Source organism: Wolffia australiana, chromosome 3, assembly GCF_029677425.1.
Source record: "Wolffia australiana isolate 7733 chromosome 3, ASM2967742v1".
NCBI classification, from domain to species: Eukaryota; Viridiplantae; Streptophyta; class Magnoliopsida; order Alismatales; family Araceae; genus Wolffia; species Wolffia australiana.
Genome location: NC_135837.1, coordinates 22,456,080 through 22,476,640, shown reverse-complemented (window position 1 = coordinate 22,476,640; position 20,561 = coordinate 22,456,080). Strand labels below are relative to the sequence as shown.

The 20,561-nt window shown below is 43.1% G+C and overlaps 2 protein-coding genes across 2 annotated transcripts; one reads left to right on the top strand and one right to left on the bottom strand.

Moving 5' to 3' along the window:
- The first annotated feature begins 2,800 nt into the window (after positions 1-2,800).
- On the top strand, positions 2,801-4,876 carry LOC144701450 (uncharacterized). The gene is made up of 4 exons (XM_078573258.1): positions 2,801-3,204; positions 3,285-3,696; positions 4,138-4,515; positions 4,574-4,876. Exons 1-4 carry the CDS (start codon positions 2,801-2,803, stop codon positions 4,874-4,876), a joined length of 1,497 nt encoding a protein of 498 aa, XP_078429384.1.
- A 1,479-nt stretch (positions 4,877-6,355) lies between these two features.
- Positions 6,356-20,136, bottom strand: LOC144701328 (Nucleotide/sugar transporter family protein). The gene is made up of 12 exons (XM_078573117.1): positions 19,382-20,136; positions 18,814-18,983; positions 18,634-18,719; positions 18,499-18,548; positions 18,344-18,411; positions 18,160-18,260; positions 18,046-18,058; positions 17,737-17,921; positions 17,578-17,664; positions 7,272-7,366; positions 6,950-7,084; positions 6,356-6,615 (listed from the first exon to the last, which is right to left on the bottom strand). The coding sequence occupies exons 1-11, from the start codon at positions 19,792-19,794 to the stop codon at positions 6,976-6,978; spliced, it is 1,377 nt and encodes a 458-aa protein (XP_078429243.1). The 5' UTR covers positions 19,795-20,136; the 3' UTR covers positions 6,356-6,615; positions 6,950-6,975.
- Between the last annotated feature and the right edge of the window lie 425 nt (positions 20,137-20,561).

Sequence of the window (20,561 nt, the reverse complement as noted above, 5' to 3'; positions counted from 1 at the left end):
TAATATGATGCTTCACAGCGTTTATCTTCTTTGAATACTCATTTCGTGTATATATGATGCTATTTGGGATGGAATACACATGAATTTTGGATTCTTGATATTAATATTGATCAATATTGGTACATTGTGATTTGATTGAGATAAAAGACGCATCAATATTCTTACAAGTTCAATGCCTCGAAAATATTGATTGTGTTGTTGAATTCTCATAGAAAATGATAAATATTCAAATATTTTATGTGCCTGACATACCCTTTTATAGATACTTTCGGAGCTTGGAGGTGGAGATCCCTTTATTGACAGCCCGAGACAACCTGACCGTGGCATTTATTTTTATGGGTTGATTTTATTGGATTTTCTGTGTTTTATATCTTAAGCTGTGTTACGCTATTGTTTTTCAAGTTCCTGAGATTCAATCAGAAACAAAGCTCGGAAAATAAAAGTCTCCCATGATTTATACTCGTTTCAACTGATTGCTAGCATATCTCTGGGATTTATTTCATGGGAATTTCACAATCAATGCATGCTGTTCCTAAAATGTCATGCCGGGTGAGTTTGTTTTTGCATGATTTTACATCAAAACTGTTTTTTTAAGAAACCCATTAAGACCCAAGTCAATTCTTGGCCGATTCAAATGCCAATTGAAAATCCTTTATTTTGCTTAATCTACTGAGATGTTTTCTTTTGCAGGATGTGGATGATGGCAAATCTAAGGATCTCACAGCCCAAGGTCAACGTGTTTAGCATGTAAGGTAATTTGGCCCATTGGGCTTTTGAGAAATGTGAGCCTAACTGGGCCGAGATAATCTATCTTCTGATACAGGGTAATTTGACCCATTGGGCTTTTGAGAAACGTGGGCCTAATGGGCCGAGATAATTTCCCTTCTGACGTGAGGTAATTTGACCTATTGGGCTTTTGAGACAAGTGGGCTTAATGGGCCGAGAAAATTCCCCTTATGACGCTAGGTAATTTGACCTAGTGGGCTTTTGAGACAAGTGGGCTTAATGGACCAAGAAAATCTCTCTTTTGAAATGAGGTAATTTGGACCATTGGGCTTTTGAGAAATGTGGGCCTTTAATGGGCCTAGATAATTTATCTTCTGTTGCGAGGTAATTTGGCCTATTAGGCTTTTGAGAAATGTTCGAGGCCCAGTCAAGGCCAAACCCTTGCCTGAGGAGTTCGGTAGATCAAATAGGGATCGGCATGCCTGGATGATGATGAATTGATGATGCATGACAACGACATGTATGGACGGATGTCAAAAATTTGGTGGTGTTATTGTCATGGGGCGTCTATGACATTGACAACCTCGTCTGTCAGCTGAGTCCCTAAAATCTGTCATCATTCATGTCTACGTCAACGACAAACGTCTGCCGTCAGTCCGGCCATGAGTCTCTTCCCAGCATTATACACATTATAAACTTGTCATTGTTGTCGATGTCATATAGGGCACTGATGTCGTAGTAGACACCATTGTCATATGCCAATGACATTGGTAGAGGACGAACAGAGGATGAGCTGATTGTAAGTACGATCTAATTTTGGTAGGATCCATTGGTCGACAAATCCTTCTTCGTCAACTCATCATTCTATTGTAGTTGGGGAGTCTGAGATCTATAGATATTTTTATTTTTTTTCATTTTGTTTTTTTTTTCATTTTCTTTCAGCAGGTCATTAGTCCATTAAAATAAATATTTATAATTTCCAGCACTATCAAGTAGGTGAATTTCTGATTGCCCCTTTTCTGAGAATGAGAGAGGGAGAGGGAGAGAGAGAAAATGACAGAGTAAGAGAGAGAGAGAGATGAGAGATAAAAAGTGAAAGAAACGAAAAATTAGGGTCTGCACATCCTGCGGGCTGCACAAAGTGCAGTTGGAAAATTCGAACTGCACCGCATGACTGTGAAATGGTGCTCCGCACACGATCACACAAGCCTGAATCAACCAAAGCGAATGTGTTTCAGGCCAATGAACCGAAAGCACTTTTTTGGATATCAGGTCAGATCTAATCAGGCCATTAAGCCAGTTCAATTTTTTTTCATTTTCCTTATTCTTAGTTTCAGCCTATTAAGCCATTATACAAAGGGCTTGGCCATCAACCTAAGTCGGCTGGTTCAAAGAAAGTCAAGCAACACAGTTCAGATTCAAACAGCTTACTAGCCTTTTTTCACATTTTTTTTTCATTAAGCCCATGAAATATGAATGTACTAACATTGCAAAGGCATAATGATACTAGGGTCGGGATATCCCCGCCCGAACCGGACGTGAGGGTCTCCCCTCATCCGGCTCTCTGCAGGGAATCTCCACTCACTGCTTCCCCTAATATCCTCTCTTTACCATATCATGGGGGTTTACAGGAGATCCCAGAGGCTATTCTTGGAGGGTTTTGGCCACCAATATAGATCAGCTATTTCAAATAGATCAGCATTATGGATCAGCATTATGGACCTGTGAACGCCAGTCTGAGGGAGGGGCTATGGTTGGAGCTGGCGGAACTTGTGGATAAATTTCGAGGGTTGCTATTGTTGATTGGGGGGGATTTCAATGTGACCCTGGGGGCAAATGATAGGCCTAATGGAGGGGGAGAGACCAAGGATCGGAGGAGTTCTGGGCTTTTTTAGCGGAAGCAGGGTTGCAGGATATGGGGTCGATTGACTGTTGTTTCACATGGAGGAGTTTGGGGAGAGCGGCTTCTAAGCCTCGGCTGGATAGGTTCTTATGCTTAGTGGAGTTGATGGAGAGATTCCCGGGGGGAGATGTAAGAGCCTTGCCTAGGCCTATATCGGACCGTACACCGATCATGTGGAAGTCTCATGAGGGCCATGGGCGGACCACATACTTTAAATTTGACAAGTCATGGTTACGAGAAGGGGGTTTCAAAGAGGAGGTAAAGGACATATGGCGGATACATTCGGAGCAGGAGCCAGGGGCGAGCAGATTGGCAACTCGCATAGATGGGTTGAGATATCACTTGAAAAGCTACAGAAGGAGGATAAGGGAGGCGAGATGTAAAGTGAGAGTCGAGGCCCTCACAAGAATTAGAGAACTAGATGAGGTGGAGGACGGTCGGACAGTAATGGGTGCGGAGCTTCAGGAGCGAAAGAAGTGGAGATGTGTGGTGGCAGAGGAGGATAGGAAGGAGGAAATGAATTGGAGACAAAGATCCCAGCAGCAATGGTTAAAGGAGGGGGATGCAAACACGAGGTTTTTCCACCTTGTAGCAAATGAACGACGGAGAATGAATCAGATATTATCAGTGAAGGTTGGATCGCAAAGGGTTACAGGGACATAGGCAGTGGGTCGAGCAATGGCAGGGCACTTTCATTTGATGTCACGGCGGGGGGTCGGAACAGTTGGCGGTGGACGGGCCAAGGGGCGTCTCAGTTAACGCAAGGGCAGAGAGATGGTCTGGTGCTTCCTTTTGATATGGAGGAGGTTCGGGCAGCTATGGCAGGGCTGAATGGCGAAGGCGCCCTAGGACCGGACGGCATACCGGTGTTTTTCTACAAGGAGTTCTGGAGTGAGGTCAAAGATGATGTGATCGCCACATTGGGGGAGCTCAGGAACCCTCAAACAAATATGGAAAGGATAAACAAATCCTTCTTATTCTTACTACCGAAGCGGCAAGGAGCAGAGAATGTAGGCGATTACCGGCCCATATCGTTATCCAACTCCATATATCTCATTGTGGTAAAGGTACTGGCTAATCGATTACAAGGGGTACTTGGGGACTTGGTTGGGCCGTTTCAGTCTGTTTTTGTTCCGGGGAGACAGCTTGTTGACTGTGCAGTCATGGCAGGGGAGATTATTGCTTCGTGGAAGAAGAATGGGACCAAGGGGTTCATGTGGAAGGTAGATTTTGCGAAGGAATATGATGCTTTGGATTGGCGGTTCCTATGGGCAGCGCTACGAAGGAGGGGTTTCCCGGAGGAATGGATCAAATGGGTGAAGCGATGCGTGACGTCTCAGTCGTTTGCCGTTTTGGTAAATGGACGCCCAGAAGGGGGGTGGATCAGACCATAGAGAGGGCTCAGACAAGGGTGTCCACTAGCGCCGATGCTTTTTGTTCTGGCAGCTGATGTACTAGCCATATGTACTTCTTTGGTATGTGGAAGGGGTTGTATTAGAGGTTTTCAGACGCCAAGCCAGCCATTAGGCATCCCTCTGTTACAGTATGCCGATGATACACTGTTCTTCATCGAGGGATCGGTAGAGGAGGCCAAGAATTTGGCGGCACTCTTGCGGCTGTTCGCAAATTGTTCGGGACTGCACATCAACAGAGGAAAATCGGAATTTGTGGGTTTCGGCCTATCGATGGAGGAGGAGACCCAGTGTGCCAGTGCGCTTGAAACGCCAGTGGGTTCATTGCCTATGAGATACCTGAGGCTACCCCTATCTGTTGATAGCCTACAACAAGCAGACTGGCAACTAGTGGTGGAGAAGGTGGAGAGACGGTTGGAGGGTTGGAAGCAAAGAGTCTTATCGCGAGGAGGGAGACTAGTGCTGCTGCGATCGGTATTATCAGCAATTCCAACTTTTTATTTATCCGTTTAAAATTCTGGTGGGTGTTGAGAAACGCCGGAGCCGGATCATGCGGAGATTTTTTTGGAAGGGGGCAAATGCAGGGGAAGGACGTGTCATAGCGCTGGTTTCATGGAATGACATCTGCACGCCAACTAAACAGGGGGGACTTGGGGTGCCTGACCTAAATACACTGAATGTGGCGCTATTGACGAAATGGGTTGGACGGATCGTGGGACCGGAGGGTGACTTGATTAAGGAGGTGGAGAGGGACAGATACGGATCCAATCTGGATTGGGAGAAGTTGATGCGTAATGTGAGGGGGGCGTCGGTTTTAGGTTTTGGAGAGGCCTGAGGAAGGTGTGCCATTGGTCAGGGAGTTTTTCTGGGCCCAATTGGGGAATGGCGCCGGTTTTAGGTTTTGGATGGACAATTGGTCGTCGCATGGATGACTCCGTCACCAGCATGCCTTGGTAGAAGAGTGTTGGGATGGAGTGTGGTGTCCAACTTTTGCGGCCATCTTATCTAGTCAGCGGGTGGAGGATTTTTTAAGCCTTCAGCAAACTCTGAACAACTGGAGGCCAATGTTGGGGATGACAGATGGGTGGGTATGGGCATCGGGTCCGTTCTCCAGCCGAGGTGCTTACCAGAGTTTGAGACCACACCACTATGAGGACCCAATCATCTTAATGGCATGTCGCTCAATCTGGAGGCAAAAGATTCCTTTAAAGGTCAGGGTGTTTGCATGGCTGCTTGCCAGGAAGCGGATAATGACCCGCGTGAGACGGCGAAGGTTTTTTCTGGCTGAATCTTCACTATGCCTTGTGTGTACGGAGGAGGAAGAGGAGTGCGAGCATCTTTTCTTCCATTGTCAACTTGCTCGGGCGCTATGGGCTAGCCAGGGGCTGAGGTTACGTCGAGCTCGCAGTTATGGGCCACACTGCCGCGGCGCCAGCATGGGATTGGCAAGGAACGGGGGCTGAGATTTGTGGTGCTTTGGGCGATATGGTCTCACCACAATGAGGTCGTCTTCAAGGGGGCGGCAATGTCGGTGGAAAGGGCTATAAATGATGTAGAGAGACTGGTTTTTTGTTGGTTTGGTCCTGGATGAGGTGGTGGATATGGGGGGAAGGATGGGCTTATGCTTTTTGGCCTAGACCCTTCCACGTCCATGTGTACGGAGGGTCACCAAGTTGGGTGATCTTCTATATTATACAAAAAAAAAGGATCAGCAATTTCAAAGCAATGTCAATCGATCTCATCTACTAAATATGTTACGATCTTCAATGCTAAATCGATCCCCTTAAATTTTGGGAATTTCTGTCAGGATTGAATTTCAGTCAGCTCCATTGCTGGAGGAAGAAATTGTAGGTTTCATAAATTATCGATTCCATCAACTCAAAGAATTTGAAAAGGAGAACATATGGAGGTTAACGTGCGGGATTTATCCTAATAAGGTCTTGACTAGGATAAATCAAAATAAGAAAAGGAGAACAACTGGAGGTTAACGTGTGGGACACACACTTGAGGATTTGAATGCTTGAAGGTTGGACACATTTTCTTGGAATTCAGTGAGGGGTTGGGAGATTCTCTTGACCTCTGGAAGAAATATGAAAAGCCGATCTTGCCAGTCCGTTGATCTGCCAGTAACCGATTCAGCCTATCTGTAGACGAGTGGATAGATGCATCACAGATCCTGCATGGACGTCATCGTTCCACCCAACCGATCTGGATTCTGATTAAACTAGGCAACTGAATTGCCTTTTATGTCGTTTCAACATTGGCTAATTTTATAGTAAGAAAAAACATTGGTTAATTTTGAGTCATCGTCGGCTTCGATATAGAAGACATCTTCTCATGACCAGTAACGACGAATTATACATAAGAGAGTCATAACACATTCCCATTGTTGTCTACAGATCAATTTTAAATAATGACGCTTTTGTACAGGACCTTCTAGAAAAATCGGTTGACAAAGCAAATGAATAAATAGAAAGCCGTGAATTTTGGAGAAAAAATGCAAAATCTGAATTTCTCCAGGATCCTTCGTTGACTCCATGCTCCTTAATAGTTCAAATCACTGAATGATTATAGCTGCAAAAATAAAAACAAAAGGCATAAATGAAGGTCGATACAGTTTTCATTCTGGATGAAAATGTTTAGTTTCTCAATGATGTTTCTCGATGGAAAACAAGAAAATGATCCAGAAACAGCTCCCCGTAATATAGCTAACTTGTTCAACAATTTCTTGAAAATTAAAAATAATGAACTTCTTCCTCTACACTTATGGCTTAATGGCAACACCTCAAAAATTAAAAATAATGAACTTTTTGCAGATAATATACAAGTTTTCATCTTTGCAATACTAAAATTATAATTGGTGGAAAAAATCAGTCAGGATATATAAAAGGGGCTTGTGATTGATTACCTGCATGGATTGTCACCAAATAATGATTATTTTGTCGGGGGAGAATCTTCAAGCGAATCCATTTCGTCGAGAATAACGTACTTGGTTGATTCAGTTGAAGTGGTCGAGGAAGATTCTTGTTTCAATTTTTGATACCTGCGCATGAGAGAACATGAGAAATTCAGATCTTCGTAACTTTACTGGAAAGTATATTACAAAAGGAAAACACTAAATTATCGCCAATTTCAACTAGAGGGAGATAATTTTCAGTTTTAAAAACAGGAAAAAAAAAAGAGGATCCAAGGTTTAGAAATACTGAAACAGTAGTAAAAAACGGACTTACTTGTACACGTTGAAGAGACTGACTCCGATCATGATTGTGAGTAACCCAACGCCTTTTAACCACGTAAACTTGTCGTGGAAGTAAAATACCGCAGCCTGAGAATGATTTTAGAAATTTAAACCATTGAAATTGTAGCCTTGACGAGAAACAAATTGAAGAAATATTAATCGCAAAATCTGATGAAATATTATCCCCAAAAACATGGCTCAAACCATTAACAGTCTAATAAACATCTCCTTAGAACTTACCAGACGAAGAAGAGACGAGTAAATAATCCAACACGTGCGGACTAATCCACACGTGGGAAAGTTTTTGAATAATGGGCGGGAAAGCGGAGTTGAAGAAGACCTATAAATAAAGAGTTGTTTTCCTTCCAAGCTATGAAAAAACAGTTAGTTCGAGACCCAGGCAGGAGATCCTCTTCCCAGCAGCTGAAGTCGTCCGATCCAGCGGCCAGCTTCCACGATCCCTCAGAAGGAGAGTATATCCCTCTTCCTCTCCTTGCTATCCTTCGTTTACATTTCTCTACAGACATTTGCGATCCATGTATCCCTTTTCTCATCGAGAATACGGATTTGTCTCATATGCGTTTTGAATCTAGTGGAAGATTGCATCACTAAATTATTAGATCGACCCAGTGTCCTAACATTTTTGTTATCAGAGCTACTAGATTCCTCAGATTTAATGGCTGATCTTGAAGAGAAACTAGAAGCACTAGCTCTCAAAGTAGAGGCAAACCAAAGCAGAGTTACAAATGTGCTTGACCACATTATGCAAGAAATGGCAAACATAAATGTGCAATTAAAGAACAAGCCACCAGTTATTGTAAATAACTGCTCTTATTCAGAAGTTCCAGCACAGCAGCCAGAGAAAAGAACGAATTCATCCATATGGAAGAAAATTTCGGTATGTTGACTTGGCTAGACTTTAAGAATCACTTCGAAGGGAGATAGGCTTTAGCAGTTCACGTTCTGCATCAACAACTCTTCGAAATCCAACAGAAGAATTAAGTTGAAGCATACCGGACGGAATTTGAAGCCATCATCATTCAATTGCCGATTATAGCTCCAGAAATCAAAGAAAATGCCTACCTCAGAGGTTTGCTACCAGAAATTAGGACAGAAGTGCTACGTTACAGACCCTATGGGTTAAGGGAAATTATGGACCTGTCGCTGCGGGCTGAAGCTGATTTAGGAATACTCTATAGATCTTGGCAATCTGTGCCCCCTTATGCGGAGATATCACACGATACAAATGCAAGTCAGAGGCCTGTCACCGTGCATACTTCAAGAACACATACTACTTTTTCAAGTCAGTACAAACCACCAAACAACAACAATGTTCAACCTCACATTAGCACTCAGACCAATCACAGAAAAGCACAGTATGAAAGGTCAGGTCGAAGAAGAAATTTGAGGATCACCGACGCAGAATAACAGCAAAGGAAAGATAAAGGACTTTGTTATTATTGTAATGACAAGCTTACTTCGGGACACCGCAGCCGGAAAAATTAAAACCTTATTCTGATTAGAGAAGGAGATGAAATGACTGGGATTTCTGACCCTGTGTAGGAAGAGGACTTAATGCAGACCGATGAGGATCCCATAACAGAAGGTGCACTATTCATGGCAAGAGTAAATTTGAGGCAAGCTCGAAGACAGGCTGCTACAGGGGCACTCAAATTGTGGGGTTCTATCAAAGGCTCTAATGTGGTAATCCTGATAGATGGGAAAGCTACTTATTTTTTTTTGAAATAAGGATAGGGGAGATCACACAACGTCGGTGACCTTCCCAGTGAGATAAAAATATAAACGATAAGTACATGAAGGGCCTAAAAGGCCGTCCAGGGCCTTGGCCTTGGGATTTTACACCATGCAACAGTAAAACCCGCAGCTGCTTGTATCACCGCATCCGTCGATGCTTCCCGTTCGTTGAAGATGACTTCATTCCTGTGCAGCCATAGTGCCCATAGTACTGCGAAGGGCCGAACCTGTCCAGCTCGCCCCCTAGGTGCTCCATTTTGTGGTGACTCCCAAAACGCCACCTCTGATGAGATATCCACCCCCTTGAGTGGCTCACAAGTCCATACCGTTCGGGCAAAGGAACAATCAAAAAAGAGGTGAGCGCAATCCTCATCACCGTTTGTACACATAGCACACAATGCCGAAGCTTCTAGGAGCCATCTCCTCCGAAAAACCTTTGTCACTATTCTTTGTCGGAGGAGCAGCCAACAGAATATTTTCACCTTAAGGGGAAACTTTTCTCCATATGGTGCGACACGCGTAAAGTATCCTCGGTTCCTCCCCTTCCTGTCTGCGGCTAAGCTTCGCATAAGCATCTCGAACAGAAAAGGATACGCCTATCCACTTCCACCCATCCTGTGTCCCTCCTAGCGGGTGTAGGTGGATTATTGTTTGCTGCAACCTGGTATAGTCTTCCAGCCTTTGGTCGGATAAGGTGTCGCCTAGGCATGGGTCCATGTGCCATCCCAACACTCGCTCACTGTTGCATGGGCATACAAGAGTGGGAATTTTGCCTTCAATGTGCCCAGGGGGATCCATGCGTCTAGCCAAAACCGGAATGACGTGCCATCTCCTAGCTTGGCTTCGAAGAAATCACGGACTTGAGGAAACACATACCTCTTGCCAAAATGCAGAGGCTGCTCGGACTGGATATCCGTAAACTTCCCAGTTCAAACTCGAGCCATACATGTCTTTCAAAACTAGTGTAGCCATCGATGTATCCTGTCCCATAAGTCTGTACACCCACTTGGCCAGTAATGTTAGGTTGAGATCTTGTAATTTAAGAACTCCTAGTCCCCCCAAGCGAACTGGTCTGCATACAATATCCCACGATACGAGGGATATCCCCCTCCCTTACTCCGATCCTGAACCTTTCCATAGAAATCTTCTCATCATACTTTCTAGACACTTCTTGGTCCCCACTGATAGTTTCAACACTGAGAGGTAGAAAATAGGTATCACTGACAGCACGTGGCGTAGAAGCACCAATCGTCCCCCCCTCGATAACACTCTGCTTTGCCATCCCTCCAACTTCCGCTTTATCTTCTCCACTTCTGGATGCCAGTCTAAAGCTTTGATCCAAACCCCTGTCAATGGAAGACCCAGATATTTCATGGGAAGTATACCACTAGGTGTCCCCAAGGCTCTAGAACAGAGAGCTTCCTCCTCTTGCGATAATCCGAACCCAACGGCTGATTTGGCACGGTTAATGTGTAGTCCTGAACAGTCTGCGAAAAGGTCAAGTAGGATGGATAGATTTTTGGCCTCCTCCTCAGCCCCCTCTATGAAAAAGGTGGTATCGTCCGCATATTGTAGAAGAGGAATACCTGCCGGAAAACTTGGGGTCCGAAAACCGTTTAGTAGACCATTGGAGCAAGCCTCCATTGTGCTTATGGAAAGGGCATCCACGGCCAAGACAAAAAGTAGCGGGGCTAGAGGCCATCCTTGTCTAACCCCTCGTTGCGGTTGAATCCAACCTCCTTCGGGGTGTCCATTCACCAGCACCGCGAAAGAGTGCGATGTAATACATCCTACCCATTCTGCTGGAAAACCACGACGCCTTAGAGAGGCCCATGAGAATTCCCAGTCAAGGCAGTCGTATGCCTTTGCAAAATCAACTTTCCACATGAAACCTCTGACTTTCAATCTTTTCCATGCGGTCAAGATTTCTGATGCAACGACTGCACCATCAATCAGTTGTCTCCCAGGAATAAAGGCAGATTGAAAAGGACATACCAAGTCGCCTATCACTTCCCTGAGCCGATTGGCCAAGACCTTGGCTATGATAAGATATATGGAATTGGATAGCGCTATAGGTCGAAAATCTCCCACTCTAGTAGCTCCTTGACATTTTGGGAGGAGAACCAAATAAGCACGGTTGATTTTTTCCAACCCAAAGTTTCCTTGTCGAAATTCTTCCACTGTAGCCATTACCTCTGCCTTGATTGTCTCCCAAAAGACATTATAAAAGAAGAATGGGCGGCCATTTGGCCCCGGCGCTCCTTCCCCATTTAGTCCCTTGATTGCAGCAAGGACTTCTGTTTCTGAGAAAGGACGCACCAGGTCTCTCTGCTGTGTCGCATTTAGTCTAGTTGCTCCTCTTCCGCTCCACCTCCATTGGTGTCTAGCCCCTCGTCTTGAGAAGCTCCTAAAGTGATCTGTCAGTGCTCTGCCAACAGCTCGGGCACCGACGTATTCTTAGTTTCCTGCTTGCACCCTCAATATCTGATTTATTCGCTTCCTCCCATTTGCTACGAGATGAAAGAATCTTGTGTTGGCATCTCCCTCCAGCCACAGTTGTCTCGACCTCTGTCTCCAATCCATCTCCACTTTCTTATCCTCACCGGCAATTATCTCTCTATGTTTGTGGCGCTCTCTTGATTCCGCTTGTGTTAAAACTCTAACATCTTCTAGGTCATCCAAAACCCTGATTTTGGCCAGAGCTTCGACTCGCCTTCTATTTCGCCTCTCTCTTATATGTTTTCTCAATTCCAAGAGATGGTTGCGTAGGGCTCCAATTTTGTTGGACAGATTTGTTGTGGCAGACCCCTGTTGTAGAACATCAGTCCACCATCTTGTTATCTCCTCCTTGAAGCCCTCCTCTAGAAGCCAAGACCTGTCCATTTTGAAATATGTGGATCGCGAGGTTCTCTCTTGCGAATGCCAAATTATCGGAGTGTGGTCTGACAACGGTCAAGGAAGCGATCTCACATCTGCCAACGGGAATTTTTCAAGGATCTCCACCGAGCATAGAAATCGATCCAGCCGCGAGAGAGTTGTAGGGCCCGCCGAGCTCCTCCATGTGTATGTGCAATCCCCCGGCCGCATTTCCTTTAGTGATGCATCTGCGATAAGAGCCCAGAATTCTTCAGATCCAGGGTCACGTCCTCCCGCTCCATTAGGCCTGTCTTCCGCCTCCAATGTCACGTTAAAATCACCTCCAAACAGTAGTGGTAATCTGAAGAATTCATAAACCCTGCAATGGGGAAGCTACTTATAATTTCATAAACCCTGCAATTTTGAACTCCTTGGAAATCCCGATCATAGCTAGATCCCGATTTGATGTGATGCTGGGGGATGGCTACTTGAGGTCGTCCCAAGGTATATGTCTCAATGTGCTCCTCTATATTCAAGGTATGGACATCATCCAAGATTTCTTCCCACTATCTCTTGGCAGATTTGATGTGGTATTAGGGGTCCAATGGCTCAAGATGTTGGACTGGTTCTACTCCAATTACAACATTTTAACTCTCAAAGTGTTATGGAAATACTTGATATATACGTTGTAATCAGATCCTGAATTTCGCCCCAACGGAGTTACCTATAATCTGCCACCTCAAGACATCATCAGAAGCAAAAGAAATTCAGAAGACTAGCTGAACTATGCAATCCGAATCAAGCTCTGTTACTCTTCAACTCTCATCTATCATTTCGAATTATGATTCATTATACACTTCGGTATTTGAGTCAAACATGAGATTACCACACAAATGAGAGTTAGATCATCGAATACACCTGATTCCTGGATCACCTCTGTCCCACCACGCTGCCCGCGCTCACCTCCGCTGCTGCCCTAGGGGGACCCACCGCACAAGCCACTGATACACCAGCTTGAGGACTAGCTGGTTTTTCAAGGGGGTAATGATAGGATCCTAGGGGGTAGTTTAGTCATATTAGCCCACAGGGGCATTTCAGTCATTTAGTGATTGTTGTATTTCCTTCAAATAGGGATGCCCTCCCTTTAGGACGGCAGCCAAGAAGAAGTAGATTGAAGTAAGGTCTTCTTGTCTCCCCTCTCCTCGTCTAGGTCTGGTCTCCCTCTCTCTCTCTACGATCCCCGTTCTCGAGATCGTCTCTACTTCACAGTTTCTTCAGGCGGCTTGTCCCCGGCCGATCCCTACCCCCTCTGCTCGACTTCCCACGGATCCTTCCCGTTTCACCTCTCTACCCCGGGAAATTCTACCTCTCCTCGTCCTCTACCGTCCTTCCGATACGAGCCTAGATCTGGTATCGTATCATAGACCTGTATACTTGAGGCCCTACAGATATTCCTTTTTGCACAAGAATGAAATTGAGACATTGATTCAAGAGATGTTGGAGGACCAAATCATCAAACATTCGACCAGTCCATTTTCGAGTCCTGCATTACTGATTAAGATGAAGGATGAGGGTGGACAATATGCATTGACTTCAGAGCTTTAAACAGAATTTCTGTTCCCAATAGATTAACGATTCCCATACAGGAAGAATTATTGGAAGAATTACAGGGGACAACTATCTTTACAAAATTATACCTAAAGTCAGGCTACTATCAGATCAGAATGTTCGAAGATGGCATTCCCAAGACCGCTTTCAAAACTCATTAGGGACACTATGAATTTTAAGTTATGCCTTTTGGTCTATCAACAGCTCCAGCTACGTTTCAAGGATTGATGAACTCAATTTTCCAGCCATATTTGAGAAAATTTACACTAGTATTTTTTGATGATATTCTCATATACATAAAATCCTTAGAGGAACACGAATCACATCTTAAAATAGTGTTGGAATTGCAGCAGAAAAATCAGTTATGCGTCAATTCGAAAAAAATGCGTCAATTCCATAGGGATAGAATAGAATTTTTGGGTCATTGGTTATCTGCTGAAGGGGTCTCTATTGATGCCGGGAAGGTCAAAGCTGTCCAAAACTGGCCAACTCCTACAAATCTCAAGCAGTTGCATGGATTTCTGGGATTGACAAACTATTACAGAAGATTTGTACGTCATTACTCCAGTAAAGCTTTTCCTTTGACAATGCTACTCAAAAAGAACATGTTCCAGTGGACACCATAATCCAACCAAGCCTTTTATCATTAAAAGAAGCTCTGGCCACTACACCCATACTCAGCCTTCCAGACTTCTCAAAGCCTGTTACCATTGAAACAGACCCATCTGGTTTTGGAGGGGGAGCAGTATTAATACAAGATTCTCATCCTATAGCTTACTTCAGCAAATCATTATCTGCTAGAGCTCAAACAAAATCTACTTATGAAAGAGAATTGATGGCAGTTGTGCGGGCAGTTAATAAGTGGAAACATTATCTACTTTTCAGAATTTTTTGTATTCTGACCGATCAGGCTTCTCTTAAGTATCTCAATGATCAACAAGGGATACCACAACCTTACCACAAGTGGATCTCCAAGCTCTTGAGATATAACTTTGAAATCAAAGACAAAACAGGCAAGAGTAACACTGTTGCAGATGCCTTATCTCATTCAATGGGAGATATGTCCATTAACAATATAACCATGACTCATTGTTTGGACCAAAATCAGTTAGAATTAGAGATTTCTCAAGACCCATAACTCTCTAAAATTAAGAATCCAGTAATGGCCAATGATGGTAATTATCCTAGTTGCTCTCTCCTCCAAAACCTTTTGTTTTATAAGGCAAAGTTGGTACTCCCACGTACTTCCTCCTTGATTGATAAGTTGCTAAACGAATTGCATGATGCAAAGGTTGTGGGGTTCTTGAAAACATACAAACGGGTATCCCAGCAATTTTATTGGCGAGACATGAAGAAGAAAATCAAGTCTGATGTCTCCTCATCTCACATTTGCCAGACACATACGGTCCACATTGTGTCCTGCTGGGTTGCTAACACCTTTACAAATCCCTGATAAAATATGGGAAGACATATCTCTTGACTTTACTGAGGGCTTACCAAATTCCCCGGGATTCAACTCTATCTTAGTAGTAGTAGATAGACTGAGTAAATATGCTCACTTCATTCCGATCAAACATCCCTGTTCAACTCATGACATTGGTATGGTGTTTACCAAGGAAATTGTCAGGTTACATCCGGTACCCAGAGGCAGTGTGTTCACCAGTGGGTTCTGGAAAGAATTACACAAGGTCCAGGGCACAACATTACGTCTCAGTTCTTCTTACCCACCAGAAACTGGGATTCAAGACTGAAGTCTTGAATGCTACTTAAGATGTTTTCCTTCAGAAAAACCCAAACAGTGGGTGAAATGGTTACCATGGGCTGAGTATAGTTACAATATGTCATTCCATTCAGCTATCAAGATGACACCTTTTAAGGCTGAGTATGGAAGAGACCCACCACATCTTTTGAGATATGGTAGCCCAGCTACCCCCTTAAATTCTCTGGATACTCTGCTGCAAGAAAGAGATCGCATTCTAACTGTGCTCAAAGCGTACTAGTCTAAGGCGAAACATAATATGAAGTATCAATCTGACAAACACAGGCGTAATGTGGAATTTGGGGAAGGAGATTCAGTGAACTTGAGAATCAGGCAGTACCATATGAACTTGAGAATTAGCCCCCTGTGAAAAACTGTCTCCGCGTTATTTCGTGCCTTATAAAATTCTTAAGAAATTGGGACCAGTTGCTTATAAAATTGTTCTTCCCAAGACCTGCCGACTCCACCCAGTTTTTCATGTTTCCCAACTTAAAAAAGCTATTGGTGATCATACAGCTACCTTGGATATTCCGTCTAACTTGTCTGATACTTTGGAATGGCAGGTCTACCCTGATTGCATCCTGTCTTATTGCTTCAACAGAGATGGTATGCAAGTGCTGGTCAAGTGGAAGAATCTGCAAAATTTCGAAGCTACTTGGGAAGATGTCAACACAGTTCAACGCCAATTCCCTAGCTTCCCAATTGGGGACCAATTGGTCTTTGGCGCCGGAAGTAATGATAAACATCTCCTTATAACTTACCAGACGAAGAAGAGACGAGTAAATAATCCCACACGTGCGGACTAATCCACACGTGGGAAAGTTTTTTAATAATGGGCGGGAAAGCAGAGTTGAAGAAGACCTATAAATAAAGAGTTGTTTTCCTTCCAAGCTATGAAAAAACAGTTAGTTCGAGACCCAGGCAGGAGATCCTCTTCCCAGCAGCTGAAGTCGTCCGATCCAGCGGCCAGCTTCCACGATCCCTCAGAAGGAGAGTATATCCCTCTTACCTCTCCTTGCTATCCTTCGTTTACATTTCTCTACAGACATTTGCGATCCATGTATCCCTTTTCTCATCGAGAATACGGATTTGTCTCATATGCGTTTTGAATCTAGTGGAAGATTGCATCACTAAATTATTAGATCAACCCAGTGTCCTAATACAGTCACAAGAGTTAGTTCTTTTGGGCTCACACGTTGATAAACTTTCTCCAACTGGAGATGTCAACAAGGATACATGAAAGCTATAAGTGAAATTAGGATTCAAAATCTTCGGGAAACATTTTTTGTTATTTCTATAGAATCTATCCAAATATTGAACCCAACTCCAAAGAGTAAAGGAAAGAAAATTGAATACTCCAACAAAAAACATGAAAAATACTTAAAACATATTTTTCTAATGTGGCGTGTAAATACCATATCTTTTTAGAAGCACAATAATATTACAAAAGAGCCACGACTAGCAGCTTCAAAGGAGCTTCTCGGCTCATTTAACAATAAGGTGAAAAATAGTTCAAAATATATTTTCAGATGGGTTCCAAATATTGTAGTTTTTTTCCAGAATCACAAGATTATTATGAAACTTAAGGGATTATTATCATCAGATAGTTATTATTAAACAGGAATTTGGAGGAAGCTTCTCAGGTCATGTAACAAAAACAAACTAACAGAAAACATGAAAAATAGTTCAAAAATATATTTTCTGATGCAGAATAAAAATATGATAATTTTTTTCAGAGCCACAATGAAAGGAACGGGCGGGAAGTTAGTGGGCCAGCTGGCACTGAGCTGGCCAAATAACGAACGGATTCTTGAATTAGCTTAGAAAGGAAATAAAGAAACGGAGGGTTATAAATAAAGGAAAGGAGGAGGGGAAAGGCACGGAAGCTTTGGGATTTTCTGGAGCAGGCTATTCTTGAGGAGCGGGAGCTGCATTCGGCGTGAGGCTTTTCAAGGATCGTGGTTGCAGAGAAGAACGGAGACGACGTGGGTGTTCTATACGATCAGGGCTAGGAGCGAGGAGGCAATCTGTGAGTTCATTTTACAAGAATTTTTACCATTCCATACGGTAGTGTATCAGAAACTTCTCTGCTCATTGAACAAAATCAATTAAAAAAATGAAAATAATTCAAATATCTTTCCTGATGAAGTGCAAGAATATTACAGTTTTTCCCAGAACTACACGAATATTATAAAAAAAATACCCATAACAAGACAAAATTAAAATTAATAATAAAAAATGCAAAAGAAAATCACACGATGAACTTCTGGGCCCATTGACACGATAAAAAGTATCGTCTTTGCGAAATATCAAAGCGTACCATTATAGTCACAGCTTCCTTAACAACACCTGCAATGGTCACTGTTACAGCACTGGTTACGGAAACCAGAATGTACTCAGTCAAAACCTGCAAATATTAAAGAATGTTTAAAAGCTTTTTGATCGGGATTTGGGGCCTATTTAAAACCGTTGAACTCACCATACCAAAAGCTAATGCTCCTCCCAGGAACATCAGCAAGCAACTCCGAACAATGTGCTCAGAGCTATCAAAGTAGCCACTGTTTTTAAACTCCGACCAGGGGTCAAGTATGAGAGAGAACACCAAGGTTGCTACTGACATCACGGGGGTGACATAGCTCATTAACATGAGTGGATTTTTGAGTCCTAAAATGGATAAGTAGAAAAAGAACGACATTAACCAAAAAAGGTTAAATATTAAAAAATTCAAACATTACGCCAGAATTTTCAAAGTAGCTAAAGATAGAAGAAGGTTGCAGGGAAAGCTTACCATAGGTTTCTTTCTTCATGAAATTTCGGACATCGATCAAAGAGGAACAAAATAACAATCAGAATGGATTTTATGGCAGCATAAATTTCAAATGGGAAAATAATAGACGTTCACCTGGAGAAGGATCTGAGTCATTGACCAGCGAAATCCCGACATAACAGAAGAGAATAATACCAAAATGAATCCCCAGAATTCAAATTCAGTCTCTTTGGAAACTGACAACAGGCTGAAGTTAGATGATCATTATTCGAGGAACATGCTTTACATTGTTAAATATCAAAATCGAAAAGGCATGTACCTGCAAGAAGCACTCCCAAAGAAATTATTAATATGATACCCAGGAGCTTAAAACTGGGACTCTCTAACCTGATAGGAGATAAAAAAGATTGGGAATTGATTTCAACGGTATAAACCAAAAAGAAAGAATCGATTCAAAAGATTGAGAAAGCGAACCTGAACGCAAAGGCAAACAGAAGGAGAAATATTGGAGAGGCAGATTTACACTGCGCCGAGATAAGAATAAAACGTATTATGATGGTTCCTCGGGGCAAAAAATAGAAGAAGAAATTGGAAATTTTAAGAAAAGACCATGGTCGCAAAAGTGACGGAGATGAAAACAAGTGAAGTATTGCTGAGGTTTATATCCAATGCTGTTCCGAGTGCAGTCGGCACTACTGCAAGAACAAAATATAGGAAGAAAATTTTGAAGATTCAGAAGAAAAAGAAGACATCATTAAAACTGATCCACATCCAGAACTAAGTACAAACCTTTGAAGAAATAATCATGCCAAGTAATTTTTGCCTTGTTATCCGCATTCCGAGGCCGACACCATAAGATCAACCTCGAGAGTACAGCTTGCATCACAAAGTGTATCGTGTTCATCAACAATGGGGCAGGAAAGTTTCCAAGCTTGTTCCCCAGCAACGACTTGTTATATCTGCTCGTGAAATCAGCAAAATGGAGATGATGCTGGAGTTTTGTTCGTATCATTTAGTTTGTTAACACCTTCGTGTTGGGTATCAAAATAAAGTTTTTGAGTAGCGGATCCCTTTTCACCCTGTTCAGTTTCATTTCGTTCCAAAGTTTCTTCGATGAAAATTTCGTCCTCAGCCACTCGATCTCATAAGTTTCTGAGGTTTTCCACAGTTTTTTTGCACAAGAATTTAATATACTCTGAAATTTGGAAACTGAAACGACTACCAGTACGGGCATCAAACCAATAAATACTTGATTCATACAAGCTAAATTTCTTCTAATCCAAAATTGGGCCAAAGAAACGTCAATTTCATTGAAGTCGACTCATTAACGGGAGGAGCAGGAGAAAAGGGCACTTACAGCGTCAAACATGTGCTGGATGTGTACCACAATAAAATCAAGAACAATGTCTTCAGCACGACCTTCAAGGACAAAACGCTTTGATGATTTATGCCATCTTCAAATTCACCGTTCGTAGATCTCGCACCTTGCTCCACGTCCAGAGGGAGATAGTTGGAACTGCTCATTTTCCCATCCTGACGAGTATCTCTAGATGATCCGCCCTGTTGAAGGAAGGGAACGTCATCCGGTGAAGCGCCATCTGGAGACGGGGCAGGAGCTCCGATCTCGTCATTGTTGCACCAGCTAGAGAAGGAAAGCGCTCTATAGGGAGACGATTCCGCAGCCCGAAGACTTTCATCGCTATTGCTGGACTTCCCCTCTTGTTCCAGGACCTTCACAGAATCCTCATTGGATTCTTCCATTTGCGCCATCTACCTCGCCATGAAGGCCCGAAAAATCGTCAGCCAACTGAGATTCAACCGGGAAAATTTCCCTGGAACAGCCGCCGAACTTAACGATCAAATCGGAGCGAGATTAACCACAGCAAAACGAAGAATCAACAAGGGAGATGTAGAGTGCAGATTCAAAGCCGACACGAACATCAAACAGATCGCGTTTTTCTTCAACAACGAAATCCGACGAGCGGCCGGAAAATTTTGAGGCCGCGCTGCCGTCGCCTATCGAAGATCCACGCTTTGCGGCTAAGTCAGACTTCTCGACTTCGGAGGACTTGTCGAAAAATTTCGAAATCGAACTTTCTACGCAATCCGCTAACCGATCTCTACTTTGATTTTTATCCGACGAAACTGTTACTGTGAAATAAAAAATATTCATTAAATTAATTGGAGCAATAACATCATCGACAGTAGATGGGTGAAAGTCAAAAATATCCCCATCGATATCTTGACTGATAAAGCGGGAAATTATTAAAACCAGTAATATCTAATAATTATAATTTGGTCGGTCAGTAGTTTTGCGATATGCGTTGAAGAAAGCGCGGCGGCGACGCTCCGACAAGTCAAACCGAAAAAACCCTAAACAACAATGCATATACAAAAAAACCCTCATATTATGTAATTTGTCTTTGTGCTTTCTACAAGGGCATTCATGAAAGAGGAAAATTTCCTGTGCGTGATTTTGCATTATGAGATCATGCATGTGGCGACAGAGGAAGTGAGGAACAGATTGTATTATTCGA